The following is a 20181-nucleotide window of genomic DNA, read 5'->3' as shown; positions in this document are numbered from 1 at the left end:
AGAAAGGTGATATATAAGTAGTATAGTCTATTTACCATTATCATTTATTAAGTGGCTTAACAACAAAAACAAAAAAATAAAAACAATTCAATCAATCATAAATATTTAATCTCTGTAATATTTTAGATATTTATACTAGAGCTATTTGTTATGTTTTGTAACTTTGTAATATATTGTATTATTATTTAATTGAGTTCATTCTGTCACTGCTCTTATTGGAGCAACTGTAACCACATAATTTCCCTTTGGATTATTAAAGTATTCTGATTCTGAAAAAAAAGATTTAAAATGTGACATATGAAAGATGTTAACCAGAGGATCAAAGAATATCAAAGACATCACATGTAATGAAATCACATAAAAAGTGTCTCAAAAAGTGATTTAGAGGTTTACTAATTCTGCACATTTTATTTCCTCAGGTAGGTCATTCCAAAGTTGAGAGGCCCCAAAAACAGAAGCACAATCACTTTTAGATTTTATTCTTGACTATGATTTAGCCAAAAGGGCCCCATGTGAGGATCTAAGGCTTGAAGTTAGCTCATACAGGGTCAACATTTCATCCAAGTAGCTTGGGGCCAGATTGCAACATCATTAAAAAGTGATGATTAAAATCTTAAAATCAATTCTAAATCGTACAGGGAGCCAATGGAAAAAAGCCAGGAATTGAGTGATGTGATTGCTGTCTGCTAATACCAGTAAGAAGCTGTGCTGCTGAATTCTGAACCAGCTGCAGGCAAGAGAGTAACTTTTCATTCATGCCAGACAGGAGAGAGTTGCAGTAGAGAAAATAAATATGTGGATGGCTTTCTCCAGGTCTCGGTGTGAAAGTTTTATTTGTTTTCCACTAGACATACTTCTAATTTCTAGGAAGCAAGACTGAACAGCTTTATACATGTGTGATTCAAACCTAGGAACAAAATCAATTTGAACTTCGTTTCTGCAACAGGCTCTACTTTAGTTCAATAAAGAGAAATGGAAGAACTCACTTGGAAGAACTGAACATTGTTTATTGAGAAATGATTATATTTGGTGGTTAGACTCTGATGACCCATCATGGCAGAATGGAGTCCCAGCGGCGATTTAGGACAGGACTCCCCGGAGTCTAGATGCTGGTGGTGGTGAAGACGAAGACTGAGGCTTGGATACATCTCTGAGGTGTCTGTGAGTTGGAGATGGGCAGGAGGTGGGTTGCACGAATGAGTTTGAAAGGGAAAATGATGGAGATCACAGATGTAAATCACATAAAGCAGAGGTTGATTGGCTCAAAGAGGGCAAGAAAGAAGATGATTGGACTAGAGTAATGATGACAGCATTGAGACTGACAGCGTGGGAAAGTGGGAGTGATTTAAAGAATAGAAAAGCAACCTGACACCCAGAAAACCAGCCAGATGAGTGATTACAGATCTTCCTTACTGAACTTATGCCCAAGCTTCATTAGAGAGAACTCGAAGAGAGCTTTCAGTGATTTTAAGACAGTTTTCTGAGATTGAATATAGCTGTTTTATGGCGTTAGGTTGAAGGTGCAGCCCCACAGCAAAAGATTATCCTCAGGACTTTCTGCCAAAAAGGAAACCCTTTCACCACAGAGTTTAAACGGTAATAACTTCAATCCAAAACCATGGACTCGAGTCCCAACCAGACTTTACCCTAATCATCTGCCATATAGGAAAAAATAAGTGTAAATGTAAAAAGGTTTGTGTTGAACATGGTTTAACCAGCAGTCTTCTGAGTGATAGTCCCGTGTTTCAGACATCCACCAAGCCCGGCTCTTAATGTGGACTGCGTTAGGTGCTTTTTGTGTACTTGCAGTCAGTTATGTGGTTCAGGTGGTAGAATGAAAGTGTATGGATTGGTCCTCTGCTCATCCAGCCCGCATGCCAGTCAAGTATCCTTAGGCAAGAGACTTAACCCCAAGTTGCCCTCAATAGATCCTTTAGAGCAGTGGTTCTTAACCTTGTTGGAGGTACCGAACCCCACCAGTTTCATGTGCGCATTCACTGAACCCCTCTTTAGTGAAAAATAAAATATGATGTTTTTCAAATTCAAGACATAGATATGTTTTTTACTCTGCACAAAATGAGCCATGCATGTCATGGCGGAGGCTCTGCCAAACCCCTAGGGTTCGATCGAACCCAGGTCAAGAACCACTGCTTTAGAGTATGACTGTGTGAATGTTGCTCTTTACACCACCTGACTTCTTAAAGTGTTTCTACCAAAACGCCTAACATGTTATTGTGCGAGAACGTTCTGGTGAATTCATGGGAAACACTGAACTAACCTTTGCGCTTCAGCTGATGCTTTTTTCACTTCATGCATGAACATATACAGCAGTGTGTGGTGCTTGATTAGGTTCAGACTTGCATAAATGAGAAAGGTGGAGCCCAATTAGGTAGAGGGGGATAGAGAGTCACTAATAACAGTTCTGCAGTGAGAATCAAATGAATGTTTTTTGCATATATACAAGTAAAGCAATGCATTCTCTAAATTTGTCTCTTCTCTTGTGTCCACTAACAACATTTGTGTGCTTACTTTCCCTTTGACAGAATGCGGGAACGGGGTCCTTGCATTTGTGGAGTAGGTGTGTGGAGTCTGCTGCTATCTCTTTGTCTGGCCTCCCTCACACATGCACACAGAAGCCACACAGGTAGGTAGCTGTATATCTATATGTCCGCTTGTGTACTGTATATTCACCTGTCGGTGGGTCATTGTCTGTTTACAACATCCACAATATTGGCTCTATTGTAGATTACCTCTGCAGCCAATTTCTTTTCACATATTGTAAAGTTATAGTGAATACACCGCGTGCTACCTGAGGGAACACCGAGGTCGGCTTCACAATGAAATACGAGACCACCGAGGCAGATTGCCAGGAAGAACACACAAAACTTCTTTAATAAAAGAAAGGGGGGTACAAGTAATCCAACAAGAAAGGTCTTCCCAGTTCAGAGGCGTTCGCGTGCTCGCAGTCCCATCAGGGTGGGTGACTCTCAAAAATGCCTGGGGTTACAGCACAGACAGTGAGAAGTGAGCTTTTGTGGATTAGAAATCCCTGGTTGTGTGATATCCTTCCCGTGTGATTCAAGTGGCTGAGTCACTACCGTGATTGAGCCCAAAGGCCTCGTACTACTTTTCAGTTCATTTCTCATGTTAAGGTTGGGTACTCGCCTCCCTGGTTCACAAAGATCACATGTGTGTGACACTGAAAATCCCATACCTCTAGGCAACAAAGATTTAAGGCGGAACACGTTATAGCTGCTACCTGTGCTGGAATAAGAGCTTTTTATGTTCCTGAGGTCATGCTGTTCAGTTACATGCACATACAGGCAGGAATGTGAATTCATTCTGTGTGTCGTCGTGAAGCTTTTACAGTTACGATTTTTATTAGGGGTATGTCAGAGTGCTGGACTTACAGGCTTTATTGGCTGTAGGCTTGCAGTGAAGGTCATTATAATGTAAGCTGTTCTTAATCACTTTTAATTCTCAAGCAGCATAAGTAAGTTTGAAAGGCTGGTGCCTCTCAATCCAAGTCAGTTCAGTACAAGTCTATTTTATTTATGTAGCACTAACTTACGACAACAGCCACCTCAAGGCATTTTATATCATAAGGTAAAGACCCGACAATATGACCCTACAAATGTGTAAGCACTTGGTGACAGTGGGAAATAAAAACTCCCTTTTAGCAGGAAGAAACCTCTGGAATCTGCTGTGGTTGGATGACCGGATCAGGGGAGGTAGACAGGACAAAAGACACCCTGTGGAAGCCAAAGTAAATAGTAACTAATTATTAAATGGATAATGAGTGAAAAAGATGGGAACCCCCCAGGAGCCCCTGCCCAAGTGTTGTTCAGTGTAACTAAGGAAGGACTCTGGGCCACCGGATCTAGACTTATCTATATGATTTCTAAAAAAGGAAAGTTTTAAGCCTAATCCTAAAAGCGGAAAGGCTGTCTGTCTCCCGAGCTAAAGGATCTACTTTTAAATATTCCAGGAACCACAAGTATTACCCAGAAAAATCCATTTCAAGATTTGTGGGGCAGATTTGGATGTAACTAATAAAATGAAAAAAACAAGCAAAAACCTTACCCAACCAAACTCAATAATTGAAAATGACAAAATCACCTAAGGATAAAAGCAGGAAGTGATTTTAGTGTCGCGTGTTCGGTTTGACTTCATATAATATGCTGTGATGGCTTGAAAATGTTACGCTGTGCCTTCGGCTTTCATGTTGTGATAAGTGTTGTGCACCAGCTGCCCTTCATCTGAACTGGCTGTCTTTGTCATTTTTGGTGCTGCGTATCTAACGTGAGCGACGTGAAGGATATTTATATTGCAGCCAGTGTATTTACGTCTTAACATCTGCCTCGTGCAGATGTTCCATTAAGGGATGACTGAAAGGGAGAATGATTGATGAGTCTGAATCTTTTCTTTAATCTGGCATCTTAGGTGGACGTGCGCCCCTCCTTTGGCCTTCCTTGTACAAACTGAAAATTTCTCATAATGTTATCGCTTCTTGGAGACAAGAAGGGTTTTTTTTGTGAGATTGTGTGTGTGTGTAGTAAATGTGTGTCCTTGTTGAAATGTGAGTACCTATATCCATGGCTTTGCGTGTGTGTTTTGTGGCTGTTTGTGTGTAAGATTGACTCTCCTGTTCTCTGGCTGCCAGGCATCATCTCCTCTCAAAGAGACATTTTTGACAAGGCAAGGGCAAACATTTTCATAAATGGAAGGATCGTGAAAAGACATTGAGAGGGGACGGAGACACCTTCTCACTGTGGTGCTTCACCAGGCTTTCAGCGAAGTGCTGAGGTCTGCACAAAGCTACGAGAAAAACAGCGAGTGAGGCAGATAAATAGAAAAGTCACAAGATGAGGAAAAGTTTAGAATTTGCACTTTTGTGTTTTTCTTTTGTCACATTTTGCTCTGAAACGGTGGCAGCAAAGGCGGCGTTTGTCTGCCCGTGTGCATTGTGACCGTTCTTCTGTTAATGGGTAATTGATTGTAAAGTAGGTTGTGATCAGTGAGTTACAGCATTATCCAGTTGCAGGGTGTCTGAGTGAGGAAAAACAGACGAGTAATCAGATAATTACTGAATACAATCCTTTAGGTCACCTCAAGGTTGTCGCTCTCACTAATTCAAAACACACCCGCTGTCTCTTTCTCTTTCGCACATGCATTCACAGAGGTACACACACACACACACACACACACACACACACACACACACGGGCATGTAAAGTAAATTTGATTACAATGTTGGGAGTCACTAAAGCTATTCGGTTTTGCTTTCATTATAAGAGTACCCCAGTGAGCGGCTGTGGTCACTGCCATTACAGCTCCCCGTTCTCTCTTTAAACGTTCAAGTCAAATCAATTCGTGGCTGCCGGTTTCATTTCTGAAGCAATGATTTACATTTTTTTGGACAATCTCTACAGTGAGAATTTGGGATAATCAAAAGCTAATGTAGATTCATGCTGACTATGTAAAGTGTCGTCAGCACAGACTATTTATAATTGGGCGATGTAGCTACTATGACATCACCAATTGATTTGGGCCATTTTGAAGCTTTGACTTGAATATTGGCTATTGCCATTTTTTTCTGTAAATACGGTAGTTCAGATTCAGAGTTCGAGCACGCTACACAGTCATACTGGGTCTGTCAGTCACCAGATGGCTGCCCCTCCCTGAACAGGTTTCTTTAGAAGGGAGTTTTTCCTTCCCTGTGTCACCAATTGCTTGGTTGCATGGGGCGTTTTCTCTTTATTACTGTGGGTCTTTTTAATATAGGGGGCCTTGTGGTGACTTTGGTTGTGATTTTGCACTATATAAATAAAACTGAATTGAATTGAACCAAGACAAAATAATTTGCCAAGAGTGCTGTAGAGTTGTAGTTTTATCTGTGCAGAATAGCAGCACAAATATTTTATTTAACTGCCTGAAAAAACACCAAAAGCTGCAGTTAATTAATGCATGAAAACCAGGAGAAATGATACATTGGAGGCTAACGTGAATCATCCATAAAACTGTACAGCAAACGAGTGTATCCGTCAAATGCATAGGCACATTGAAATTACATTACATTTAAAGATATGTGTTGAGTAAACACGAGTGATGAAGGCTTCAGGAAAATGATGAACATACTGGACAAATGGTACGTTAACCTCTTGGGCAGGTATGTTTCTAAAGTGCACCGTGAGTGAAACCTGGTTATCGAGTACTTTATTCATATCCATCATGCAGGTACAGTGAAAGGAGTAAAAAAACTGTGATTTATTTCTTTGTACAGTTTTTTTTAGCTTCTATTTTTTATTGTTCTTTCTGAAAATTGTCTGAATTTAGGTAATGATTGACCTATTTTAAAGCGGTTATATGTTCAAAACGGCGGTCCGTTTACCTGAGAGACAAAGCAAGGAGCTCGGTTTGTGTGCTTCGATCAGCGGTTCTCTTGTTGCAAGAAGTGAATCCGATTCAAGTTAACAGTAAGTGGATTCCACCTTACCTAACACCAGCCAGCCATGATGGCAATACATCAAATGTCTCCCGGCTAGGTTTTACTTCAGCCAGCATTAACACGTTTGTGTGAATATGTGTGCATGCGCATTCTTGAATTCATTTCACAAGGCATGTAGAGACAAGACAGGAACAGCAACCTCAGGAGAAGAGCTGATGGAACTGAGAAGTGGTTGAAGAAGTCTCAGGATATAAGTGTGTGTCTGCAGGAGAGTGTGTGTGTGTGTGTGTGTGTCTTTGTAGTTTCTGTTCTTTTTTGTATCTCTCAAGCCAGAGTAGAAAAATAGAAAATGATGCCTTTTCTATGCCATTAGTGCCTCTCCATCTGTTAAACCACCAATCCTTCTGTTTATTCTGCCTTATTCCCACATTTTATTTTACCGAAATGTGTAACACCTAGACCACAGAGCGCTTACACTTAGTAGACTATAGATCTCCTACAATGAAGAGATCTTATTTGCAGTCTAGGCCTTGGTTAAATGACTCAGTGGTTCTGCCGATAGTCTTGAAGAAACAGCTTGGCTTGGACTTTGAAGTAAAGCGGAACAGCGATTATGCTGATCACTTCACCACACACTGTCGAGTCATTGATTCTCAGTCTATAGGCTGCAATCTCTATACATCGTCACTCATTAGAGACTACTAAGAACTTAAGTTACTCTGAAAGGCACTGTGACTGCCAAGACAGGAAAATACAGATGTAAGGAGAAAGACATAGAAGGCGAAGTCACATGTGCTAAACTACTCTCGCACATGCTCAGAGGGACATGTGCATTCAGTCAGGCACGCCGACAGACCCTCTGTAGATCCACATGGAAGGACACACACAAATAAAAAACCCACGTGCACACACATCTATATGCATACATGGCCAAGGAGGCTCTCTAATGTGATGTGCAGAGACAGGCTGTCTGCCCTCCTTAGTGGCTGCTCCACAGTAAAGCTGCACTCCATGCTTGGTCTACAACACGGTTCCATATGGCTTGTGAAAAATTCAAGCTGAAAATTACAAATGTGAAATTTTTCATGCTGACAAACATCCCAGCACTTCCTTCCACTTTTAAATCACAGGTCACGAGTTAAAGAATTCATGCATGAGAGAGAAAGAGACCAAATTAATGAAATCAGTAATTACTGACAGTGAGACAGACGATCAGAAGAACATTATACTGTCACTTATTATACTTTTAATGTGGCATGCTCTGCTCATACTGGGAAAGAATATTTCCTTCTTTTAAAATCTTCTTCTTCCTAAATGTTTTAAATTAAGCATGTGGCCCAGACTGTGCATTTTCGTGCAGCCGCACAGTTGTGCAGCGGTTAGCAATGTTACCTCCCAGCCAGAAGGTTCCTGGTTCAGCACCTCTGTGTGGAGTGTGCATGTTCTCACTCTCCCTGCGTGGATTTCCTCTGGGTACTCTGGTTTCTTCCCACAGTCCAAACACCCGCATGTTAGGTTAATAGGTGATTGTAAATTGGCCACGGATGTGAGGTAGATAAAGTGCTTGGAAATGTGCAGAATAAAAAGCGCTGCATGACTGTGTGGTTAAAAAGTGCTTTGAGCAGTCAGTAGGACCAGACAGCGCTAGATAAACGTGAGCACGGTGCTTTGCACATCGTTTCATCTCTGATGAGAATAATAATAAACTCAGCACATTCTAAATCTCTTTGAAATCCAATAAATAAATGCAAATGTAGCAGACGCTTTCCGTCCCTTCCCCTCTGTAAATACAACTTTATTGAAATTGAGACGTGCTGACCCAGGGCAATTAAAAATTATCATTGAACAATAAACACACGAGAATAATAAATATAATAAACACCAGAATCTTCCTTCACTAACTGTGACACAACTCTACAGGATGAGAGCAACAACAAAGCCAAGACTTTCGTCTACAGTTATAAGCTAAAATAACAGTGGGGGTGGAATACGCATGTGTACGAGGCACCATAGAGGGATCACACTGCCAGGAACTTGGCTGGATCGTACTTTCCATCTTTAAAGCCCTCTTACTCCATCATCCACACCTGCTTCACCTGTTGAATGAATATCATTTTTGTTGGGAAATGAAACAAAAGATTGCACATTGCTTGAAACTGAGGTTGTGCATGTGTGTGTTCCCATATAATTACATTGCAACATCTGACTGATGACAGACGTGGAGTCATCGGTGGTGGCGAGTGGCAGACAGGGAGAAAATCACTTTTAATTACCCATTTTAAATATCACTGTCTCACAAATAGCTGCTGACATTAACATCAGTCAGTGCGGTAATCATAAAATAATTATTTTATGAGCAGGAAGCTGCATAGCAATGAATACTGTTTGTTAGAGCAGTATTTATGATTTCACACAATTATTAAGTTTCAGTTACATCGTATTTTGTCACTCTGGTTTCCACTGAACACCGACTGTCCTGCTGCCTCACAGCAAGAGAGACACACGTTATTTATGATCTGCCCATTTGTTCGGCAGTATGGGTTTTACGTAGCCTCTGGCTTCTTTTTCTCCCTCGCTCTATATCAGCGGTTACAGTTGACAAATTTCATGACTGAATAACTGAATTAGCATATACTCTCCTTCACCAATCACTGTGTCCTTGGTAATGCGCGTATTGTTTTAAACCATTAACGTGCCAGGAGTGTATCTGATGATTGGGTACAGGCCTTCTAGACTTTTGGAGTTTGTCACAGGATCATCTTCTGTACTTATTCCTGCTCAAACAAGATTCCACCGATATTCTGGAGAAATGTGTTTCTAATGTCTGTCAGGCAGGCTGCCTGTTTGCTGAAATATTGAACAAGAAGATCACAAAGCAATCAAAATGGTTTTTCTACTGGAGGACAGTGTGTTTATAGCTGGGGTTTTTTCTTTTTTTTTTTTTTTTACCAAGTGTAGCAAATGAATATCTATAAAAGCAGAAAGGTGATGCCAGACAGCAAGATGAACTCTGCTTAGAGGCAGCGTGATTCATGGCCTCTGCCTAAAGAACCAGAGTAGCACATAAACAAAAATGGATTGTGAGGCTGTGATTGTGTTACTAAGGACTAGCACCATGCTCTTTATAGTGTATGTATATATGAAAATATTCTGTCTGGTAACTGAAACCCTTCCAGAGGCTTGTTAAAGGACATATATAGAGAAAACTAAATGTTTTTAGGCATGTAGACATGGTTAAGAAGAGTCACTGGAGTTCAAACAAAGCATCAGAATGGGGACAAAAAGTGGTTTAAGGGACTGGATGTGGCACAGGGTTTGGTGCCAGACATGCTAGATTTTGGAAAAATGCTGATTTATATAAAACCATCTCAATCCTTCTGACATATGGGGAATAGTAAAGAAGAAGAAGAAGCCCAAAACAAACAAACAAAAAAAGTGAGAGGAAATCTAATAACTACTTGCCACAGCCAGTTATGCAGAAGCACATATTTAAATTCCCAAATGGAAAGTATCAAAAGTTCAGTCTTGTGGTGATTAGGGATGGGAATCGAAAACGTTCCCACTGTTTCAATTCCTTGGAAGTGTTTGCCATTTTTGCAAACGATTCCCTTATCGATTCCAGTCGCCCCGAATGACGTCACCACGTTGCAGAGCGTCATTTACCTGGCAGGAAACATGGCGGCTCAAACGCTCAAAAGTTTGGTCATACTTTACGAGAACGGATGAAAACAGGGCAACTTGCAACACTTGCTAAGTAGATATTTCATTTAAGGGAGGAAACACTACGAATATGCAAAAGCTCACAAAACACGCGATGACCTTAAATGAATGTCGTGTTTTTAATTCCGCTCCGGACTCGTGAATTTCAACCCAGCAGCAGCGGTAACGTTTGCACGTGCTCTCCCGTTAATGTGGCAGGTAAATAATCAACTAACAGTGCATATTATGTTAGTGCGATCTGCCTTATTACAAACCTGCTATTACTGTGCATTTAGTGACCATGATGAGACAGAGTCTGGCTCAGATGCTGGCAGTTCTCGCTGCAGTCTGCCGGTAGCGTCTCCTTTCAGGCCAGGATAGACGAATGTCACCGAGCAGAGACTCAGTTTGTGGTCAAAGGCTTGCACCCGTTTGCCACAGCAGATGATTTTCAGTAAGTGAATGTGTTTAATTGTAGGCAGGGACATTACTGGATATTCTTGTGTAATTGCTACAGAATAATTTATGTTATACTTTGTTATTGCTACAGAAGAATATTTATTTTATTATTTTACATTTACAATGTTTTTCCTGGGGACCCTGTGACGCCCCATTGAAGAGCCGTATGGCTGGATCTCTGAAGCTCTCAGTGTTGGGTTTGTAAGGCCATGTTACTCCTAAATTTCTATCTTGTTCAAAGAGAAGATATAAAACAAAGTTGTAAGCTAATCGACCTTAGTGTTCTCCTTTTTACAAAGAATCGATAAAGAATCGAATCATTAAACAGAATCAAAAATGGAACCGAAATCGTGAAAATCTTATCAGTACCCATCCCTAGGTGTGATGGAAGTGTTTGTTTGTTCTGGCACACATTGAGCCTGTTGAGCAACATTTAAATACTCTCCTTGAATGTAGTTGCTTTTCTTTTATAACCACAGCACACATCATCTCAGAAGTGTTTTTCTGACAATAAATTTACTATTAAAAAAAGTATCAGTACAGCTAGAGCACCTTTTAGATGTTTGAAGAATCACCTCATAAAAACTGCTTTTACAAATCTGCAAAAGGTGTGTGTTGTTTTTAGACCAGCTTCTCTGAACAACGTTAGTAGCACCTTCTTGAATTTATGTCAGAACGAATTTCAGCAGTTCTGAAGGTAAAACTGAGGCCAACCAAGTTTCTTACCAATGACTAGTGCTACCTCAAATTCAAGGATACTGTTCTTCAGCTTGATTGGAACAAATTGTAAACGATAGAGTGGTGCTAAAGAATTATTCACAAATCTTACAGGTCAGCTTCAATGTTTCAAAAATCACTGATGATTGTTCAAATAGCTGATGAAATGACAAATTCAGGAACTGACTCACGCTGCCAGTTCCTGCTGCGTTTCTATGAATGCAGTGTTATCAGATTAAATGCTCCTGCAAACACACATAAAACACACTGTGCTCTATCATTACCCACGTATGATCTCCTACTTTATGGTGCCTTGCAACGCTGGCAAAACGAGATCTTTTTTAAAAATTTCCAAAAAACTGCAAAAGAGCTCAGATGATTATGAGAAAAACACTAAAAATTAATTAAGTTTGGGTTAAAGTCACACCGTTCAGCTGTACCTGAGCTAAAGAGCTGCTAATGCTGTTGTTGTTGTTGGTGTTGTCAGTTCCATTTTTGGATTTTAACGAAGGGTTGCCGAAGCAGGTACTTCCTCATGTTTGATTCAGCCGAGTTTGTGGGATCTTTATCTTGTTAGGTGAACGTGTAAAATGTTTCAACGTTTGAAAGGAGTAAAAATTTCCTAAATCTCGTTCTTTTAGTTTGGAATTTAAGGTTTTGTTTTCCTAAAGTGAACCAAAATACACAAAAATAAAAGTATTAATTTTTCTACTACTAATTAATGTTGAATTAATGTTAGAATAGAATAGAATAGAATAGAATTCAACTTTATTGTCATTGCACATGCACAGGTACAGGGCAACGAAATGCAGTTTGCATCCATCCAGAAGTGCTTTAGTGATATAGATATATTACAATATATATTAGCAATAATATAGATATGTAAGTATATTACAGAAATGGGTCTATTATGGTATGTTATAATGTACACGGTATGAAGTATGTTGTGAATATTCTATAACTATAAGTATGTACAGGCTGTAGTGAGTACAAGCTATGTACAGGCTATGAACAGGATATAAATATGAAAAACTATACAGAATATGAAATAAATAACTTTACAGAATCTGGGATATACAGCTATACAGAAATGGGAACTATGCAAGTTGTAAACAGTTGTAGGATTAAAGATTATTGAATGTACAGAATGATTATTTACACAGAGCTATACAGTAGTGCAGTTAAGATAAGTGAGGGTGTAGATAGTTTCTACAGAGGCTATATAAAGTGCTAGTGGTTGTGAGTGGTGGTTCAGTCCATGTTATTATTGTGTTTGAGGGTACAGCTGTCCATTGTGGGTGTGTGTATGTTCAGTCCATGAGTTTAACGTGGGTCAGATGTCAGGAGGCAGAGTTCAGGAGTCTGACAGCTGTGGGGAAGAAGCTGTTCCGGTACCTGGTGGTCTTAGTCCGGAGGCTCCTGTGGCGCCTCCCAGAGGGCAGGAGGGTGAAGAGTCCATGTGATGGGTGACTGGGGTCTTTGATGATTTTCCCAGCCCTTTTCAGACACCGCTTCCTGTAGATGTCTTTTATGGCAGGAAGTGGTGCTCCGGCGATGCGCTGGGCAGTTTTCACGACCCTCTGCAACGCCTTCCGGTCCGAGGCAGAGCAGTTCCCGTACCAGACTGTTATACAGTTGGTCAGGATGCTCTCGATGGTGCAGCGATAGAAGTTCACCAGGTGGCAAATATGAGGAATTTATGACAGTATTGAAGTGTTGTATTGGTTACACATGGTTATGTAATAAATCTCAACAGTTACAAATTTGACTTTCTTTAAAATCTATTGAAATCATTGTGACTTTATGAGAACTTTATGTTATGTTCTCACGTCTTGAATGAAACAGGACAGTGTGTGATAGTCGATGCATTTCTCCAAAAACAAGTACTGTGGAGCCTAAAATAATAAACTCCCTCTGTTGTTATAATTTCATAATTTAAAATTCAGTTACATCTAAATAGATCTGTAGATCTAGATGCTAAATTTGAAATAAAATGAAGATAGAATTGATTTCCCCCCTTCTCCATCAACCCATCCGAGGTAATGTTAGATGGATGCACTGGTGTGTCTCTTTGTGCTGTGCTGATTACGTGTTTGGACTAATTGGTGTAAATAGAAAGTTTCCTTTCCCTGCACAGTGAGATTTCCTCACTGGGGTCCTCTCATTGCATTCATTAGAGGAAATCGTTACCTTTTAGCTCTCTAGCTAACCCTGCCTAGACCCACCTTGGTACAGTTTGCTTTCTTAAGTAAAAGCATAAAGCCTCTATTGACTTTGTTTTAGCCACTGACTGGAACTAGGATAGTTACCTGTTTTACTTATTTGAGGAAATCCAGTTTCCCTTTGCAAAAGACACCCAAGGACGTCTTGCATATGCGCACAGGACAATACAATATCAATATGAATTAGCAGTTTGTTAAGGAAATACTATAAAAAAGGCAAAGAGTAGCTTTGATTGAATTTTTTAGACTTCGCTTTCCATCATGTCCTTGTGTCCGCTGGTCTTTGGTTTTCAAGTCTCCTTCTCTCTCCCGTGTTGTTCCGCCGCTGCTGCTTTCCTCTCTTTTGCCCTCTGTTTCATATTCTCTCTTTCCTCCTCTTCCCAACTTTTACTTTATTTCACAGCTATTAAACCAGGAAATTTCAATCAGGTAGCACAGCGTGAATTTTTGCCGGGGCAGGAGAGAACGGGTGAACTTTTATTTAATGTAGCCGTTCTTTCTTTTCTCCTCTCCACCTCCATCTCGTCTCTCTTTTCTTCCGCAGCTGAACTCAACCTTGGCTCTTTATAGTTTATGATTCAATTTCCAATTTGTCCTCCAGAGGTATTTACCTGGTGGGTGGCGCAGCGCTTTTGTACTTATGTGTTTGTACAATGCTCGCCTTTGGTATTCATGGGAACACCGTCTTACAGACACATGCATTTGAATTTCCAATTCTGCGTCAGCAGAACTTTTGGCTCTGTTTTACATGAGTCACATTGAGACAGGAATCATCCTTTTAACTAAGAGTCGGGCTGAAATATGTATAACCAATATATACAATTTCCTTTTATTAGAGTCAAGGATGACCAGAGTAGCTTCGAAGAGGCTTGGGTGTTCTTGATTAAAGACACCTAGCAGACAAACTTTTTATGTTATATAATGGAAATCTAGCAAGGAATTCAAGTAGATTTCCAGGTGAAAGGTGTAAATAATAAAGATGGTGAAAGGTATCATATACAAATCTTTTAAACAACTAACTAAACTATAAACTAGCACCACAAAACAATTTTGTGACTTACTGCAGTGATGCTTCACAGTCTTCTGTTGAATACTGATACTAGATAGGAAAATGCTTTGAACAGTATATCTGCTAGTTGTAATGACAAAGTCATATGACCTGGCCCAGAAAATCTAAATCTGCATCCTGATTATATCACTTTCAAAGCCACGTTCATATCCACAGACTGCTAACACAACTATGATTTCATACCGCTTCGTGAAAGTTTAGGTAGCTTTGCTATGTGACCAGGATTTCTTTGCATGTCCCACTTGGACAAAACTCCAAGGCAGACCCAGGACACACTGCAGAGATTACTGCTCTCAGCTGGTTTGGGAAAGCTTTGGTGTCCCTCCAACAAAAAAAAAAATATGCAGACTCTTTGCCTCAAAGAAAAATATGTAAAGCATACTGAAAATAATGAAGGTAGGGCAACTTATTCATTATGAGCACCCTGTACAATCTAATTAGTTACAGTATGTAACTATAAATAAAAAATAATAATTAAAAACACATCTCGTAATGCAGTTAAAATCCGCCCAACTTTTTATTTACACTGTTCTGCAGTGTCCAGCATATCCAGCAAGGTGGTTGGTTCTGCAGCCAGTGCTCCTTGCAGCAGCCTCAGCTATGGAGGTGCAGAACATTGTCCCCAGCCTGCTACTGTTGAACTGGGAGTTGAAGATCTCCTGAACCTCTACCAGGCGTCCCCAGTCTACACTATATGTTTGAGTGTGCCAGGTGTGTCCGGCATCCTCCCCCGCCACCTGATCCAACTCACCATCATGTGGTGATAGTTGATAGTTCAGCTCCTCTCTCAGTGTGCAGAACATACAGCCGCAGATACCCAAGCTGTTTATTGAGGTCAGCATCCCTCAACCTCCCAAATGTCCCCACAGGTGATATTCAGTGCCTCGATAGTCCTGACCGCCGCCCGACAAACAATAACACCATAACAGCATATTTTTAAAAAGGGCTATGCAACCATGGTCACTAACTTTTCATTCTGAATGCCTTCTATCTAGATGTAAAATCAATTCATTATTTCATTTTAATGACAAAGTGTCGATATACCTTTCAGATGATCTGCAGAATAATGTGGGTGCAAAAAAAATTGTTCAAAGATTTGCGGACTTCACTATATACTGTGCAGATAGTTTGGTACCTCTAAACTAGGTTTGTGAGATATGATCTTTCAAGAAATGCAGACCAAACTGTTGTTGTTTGCGTTTACTTACGCAGCATGTCTTGTAGAATTTACTGGAGTCAACAACAAGAACTGCTGGAATTCCTTTGAGGACAACAGCATAGTGCAGTCATATCTCACGTCTAATAACAGAAGACAGGAAAAGATCAGTAAACACTCTCACAAAGCACAAGCGAGAAGTAAAACAGGTTGGTCTAAAGTACGATTAAACTTTAGCATGATTAATATAAATGACTCTGAAAATTACTAATATATACGAAAACTAAAAAAAACACTCAATTGACATCTTTCTGTCCAACAGCTTACTGGGAGGAGTGCTGGTCCAGAGCCTCAAACCAAGCGTACAGCACAGAAAGTCGATCGCATACAAATATAAACTGTCAGATAATGAAGTCAAATATGAAATGAGGCAAAGCAGCACGTTGGAACCTATTTAAGTACAGAATAGAGTAAGTGTGCTTAGATACATTCCACCACTGAAAAGCAGCATCTCCAGCTTACTTAGTTGAACTAAACTGAGTTGATCAGCTTTTAGTGCTAATAACAAGTTGATAATTACCGAGTTCACTCTACTTAATATTTTTAATAAGGCACATTATTAGGTTTTACAGTGTATCTGTGTGAGACTATTGACTAGTCTACTGATTATTTGCAGTTTATTTTCTATGAGATTTGGTTCTGTTGTTCTCAGATTGAATTTCTTTTGTGTTAAAACAAAGCTCATAACAGCTACTTTCTCTGGCTTGCTGTTACCATTATCTTGTCTTAGTCTGTACTCATTCATTGTTTTGTATGTTTGTCCCGTCCAGCTTTGAGTTTTTGGAGCTTTTCTCTGGTCTAGAGCACAAGAGCAACACGTACTGCACATAATGCTCACGTTATAGTCAAATTAAAAACTTCCCGTTACACCTCATGTTTGGACTGTAACCAGAAAGCTGAGCCCTTCAAAAACAGGATGTATTTCATTGAGTCAGTGGGTGTTTATTATTTGCATAGTTATGAATTGCCATTGAAAAATGCACCTCTGAATCTTATTGTATAATTTGTAAACAGGCATGCTCAGAGCACATCAAAGCCTTTTGCTTTACCTCCTTGGGGTCCATTTGCTCTCATATCGCTCCCTTTTCTTTTCCCCGTGTACACAGTTTCTGTGTTTGATCTCAGGAGATTCAGCAAATGACCAGGTGTTTGGAAAGCAAACAAACGGCTGGATGTTACCTTTTGAACCATTTACATATTTGTGTCTGTCAGGAAATGCAGGACTCCATCCAAAGCTTTTGTTTTCTCAGCCATGTGTACCAAGAAAGATCTGAATGGATTAATGCTACTAAACAGCAAATCATAAACCCAATTCCTGTTTAGCTTGGGTACATATGCACACTCCCCAAGTGTGGCTTGTCTTCTGCTGGCTGGATGTAACGTAGCATTGACTGGCCCTTTTTTTTCTGTTTTCCCAGCAGAGCTTGTATGAAACACACTTCTCCTATATTGGAGCTTCGCATACGTTGACATGAAAAAGAATAAATGAGTTTAAACCTTCATTTAACAAGGCTGCCGCAGAAGCAGATTTCCAGTAGTGTTTGTGTTAGAATGATGCAGATAATGGACCGCCGCTATTAGAATCAAGTCTCCAAATGAAGAAGAAATTAAAGGGTCATCCTGGACCAAGACTAGAACATGTTTTGACATGAAGAATAAATTAAGCAAATAGGAACAAGCTGAAGGGAGCCGAGCACAGAGCAAGTATATATTTTCTCCCAGTTGCGTTTGCTTCAATATAAGTGTGATTTTGTAAAAGGCACATTTTGTGTATTTTCAAGTGAAGCAAACTTTACCGCATTGACAGGGTGTCTATTCTGGTTGCTATAATGCCGATGTTGATATATTGCGCAGTATGCATATGATTGTGCTTTTGTGTGTTTGCGCGGCTGTGAGGAACAGCTTCAGTATTCCTGACAGCAGCTCCAGAGTCATACATTGATGGATGGGGTGCTCTTTACTTTACTGATGTATTTGATCAGTGCTGATGCAAGGAAAGAGAACGAGACTGAAAGAGAGGGAGAGATGGCTGAGTTGTGCTGCCTCTGCAAATTTCATTCTTTCTCTTTCACGGTGCTTCCTTCTTTTCCAGTCTGTCTGCATTAATCCTCTCCTCTCTCGGAGAGTTTCCCACTCTGTTGATTCTGTCAGTATCTGCATATGCTTTATTCTCACCAGCATCATCGCCTTAACTAATATGACACAGTGTCTCCAAGCACAGCATATGCTGAACAGGGCAACTTTCAGCAGATTACTAGATTATAGATTAAGTGCAGAGAGTTGAGTATGTGAGAAAGTGTGTGTCTGTGTGTGTCTGTGCGTGGGTGTGTTTTGCACATCTCTTTCTGGTACATGTCTTTAAAGAGGACACAAACATCATGTTTGTCAAAGTGTCCAGGCTGGCCTCTCATGTAGCCTAAATGTGTTTAAGAGGCTTTTATTTTTAGTCTTTTGCTGTTGTGAGTTAAATAAAACAGCAGTAATGCAGCTTGACTAATCCTCTCATGCAACTAATCCTTGCAGAACACCACTGTAAATACTCTGTGGGCTGCATTAAAGCCCAAATCACTCAATCCCTCACTGAGTGTTTTATGCTTATTTTGGTTCAGATTAATAGAAATGCTTCAATTTTTCATCTGTGAGGGAGATATACAGAATCAACACGGACTCCTGCTGGACTTCTGATATTTTTTGTGTGTCTGTCTGTCTTTGCACATACAGTATTCAGTGTGAAAATCAATACGAGACTGCATGCTTGAGCTACACAGCGGTCGCAGAAATGGATCCGAGTTAACCCTTTACAAAGAGGTTATGATGCCATATCTGTGGAACATGCCCTGAGATGACTTGTGTGGTTTTTATCTAAACTCAGTTGAAATTGAAACATCAGCTGGGTCAATTTAAAGGTAAACAAATGGCTTGTAAAACATCTCTGACAGCTGGAGAAAAGAGTTCTTTATATTTCAATAACTTAATTGTTTGTGTGGAATTTAAATAAAACACAAATTATAAAGAGCTACGATGCACACTTCATTACTACATGCAAATAGAAAAAAGAAAGAACAAACAACCTACTTCTGAGTGTTTCCGAGCCCCGGCCATGGGAACAGGAGAAGCAATAAAAATACAGTTTCGTGTGTGCAAACATATAAATGTGCACACAACACAGCCTTTCCTTGAAGCTTCCTGAATTACAAAAAATACAAATGCTTTTAAGAAAACTGAAGAAACTGTGAAATGTGTATCACATTTTTACTTCTTCTTCTCTTTTTTTTTTCTCAAAATGAAACTTTTCAACTGAGTTCTTTAATATGTCCCCTGGTGGGTCTGAAGTGAGTTACACCAGCTGCCTAAAGCAAATGCAGAATATTTGCCATGCTGCAAACACTTTGCTGTTATTTCCTTTACCAATAAAAAAATAAATAGAAAATGTGGGGCTTTGAGAGCCAAAGAGATATGCAAAAAGAAAAGCAATTTAAGCAGTGTCCTGCTGTTTGAAGTTATTGTGCTGGTCAGACCTTTGTTCAGATTCACACAGTGCAGAGCTGTGCACGGATTGTAAAGTTTAAGGTGCAACGGGTTATTCATAGGCAGTTGCAGTGGGCACTGTCCTGAGGAGAGATCTAATCTGGAAAGATAAGTGGAAACACCTGCGTGGGTGTACGGTAGGCATTTGAGGCCTTTAAAAGCCCCGTTCTATCAAACAGGTGTTTTCAGCCTAATTACACCTCCAGTAAAAGCTCGATGGAGCTGTGATGGAAATTACATGTTAGCAGACTCTTGTTATAGTAATGACAAAGGTGCACGTTGTCCTTTACTACTGGAATGTGTTCATGGCATGCCGTTAACTTGTTATATAAGGAAAAGCACAAGTGAAACCTGTTTCATTAATGATGGTTATATTCCATCAAGTGCCCCAGTAAGTCACAACACTGTGACAGTAAACCAGCGGGAACAGTACCAGATGCTAAGGCGAACTCACCTTAATGGAAGACAGTTGTTGTAAATGTCATTCCTGCTATGCCATGGCAAAACATCTGCTGTGAGAGAGGTCTATTACAGCAAAACACCCACATAGAAGATGAGGGGAGTGTCACTCAAGCTCTGTTTGTACGTTCCTGCAAACTTCCAATATGTCCAATCAGGCAGGCTCAGTGAAAACAAGTGTTTGTGTGTGGACTGTGGATATGACTGAGCTTTAGTTCTGCAAAAAACTGTTTATTCACATTTTGCAATGTTATTGCCGTTATTCCAAGACAGTGTGAGCCCTGTGCTAGCTTTGTAGCCACTTCAGACAAATAGCCTAAAATAGCCTTTCAACCAATCATTTTGCAACATTTAGGCTTGTATT

General features: G+C 40.0%; 1 protein-coding gene across 1 annotated transcript in view; it reads left to right on the top strand.

The window, feature by feature from the left end:
- The window catches only part of LOC113013022 (protein FAM19A2-like), a 96049-nt gene that overhangs the window by 47409 nt on the left and 28459 nt on the right, over positions 1 to 20181 (top strand). The window contains exon 2 of the mRNA XM_026153555.1: positions 2544 to 2644. Within this exon, the coding sequence (XP_026009340.1) occupies positions 2545 to 2644 (100 nt within the window). The 5' untranslated portion in view covers position 2544. The remainder of the gene's footprint in view (positions 1 to 2543; positions 2645 to 20181) is intronic.

Source organism: Astatotilapia calliptera, chromosome 20, assembly GCF_900246225.1.
Source record: "Astatotilapia calliptera chromosome 20, fAstCal1.2, whole genome shotgun sequence".
NCBI lineage: Eukaryota > Metazoa > Chordata > Actinopteri > Cichliformes > Cichlidae > Astatotilapia > Astatotilapia calliptera.
This window is presented reverse-complemented; position numbering and strand designations above follow the sequence as displayed.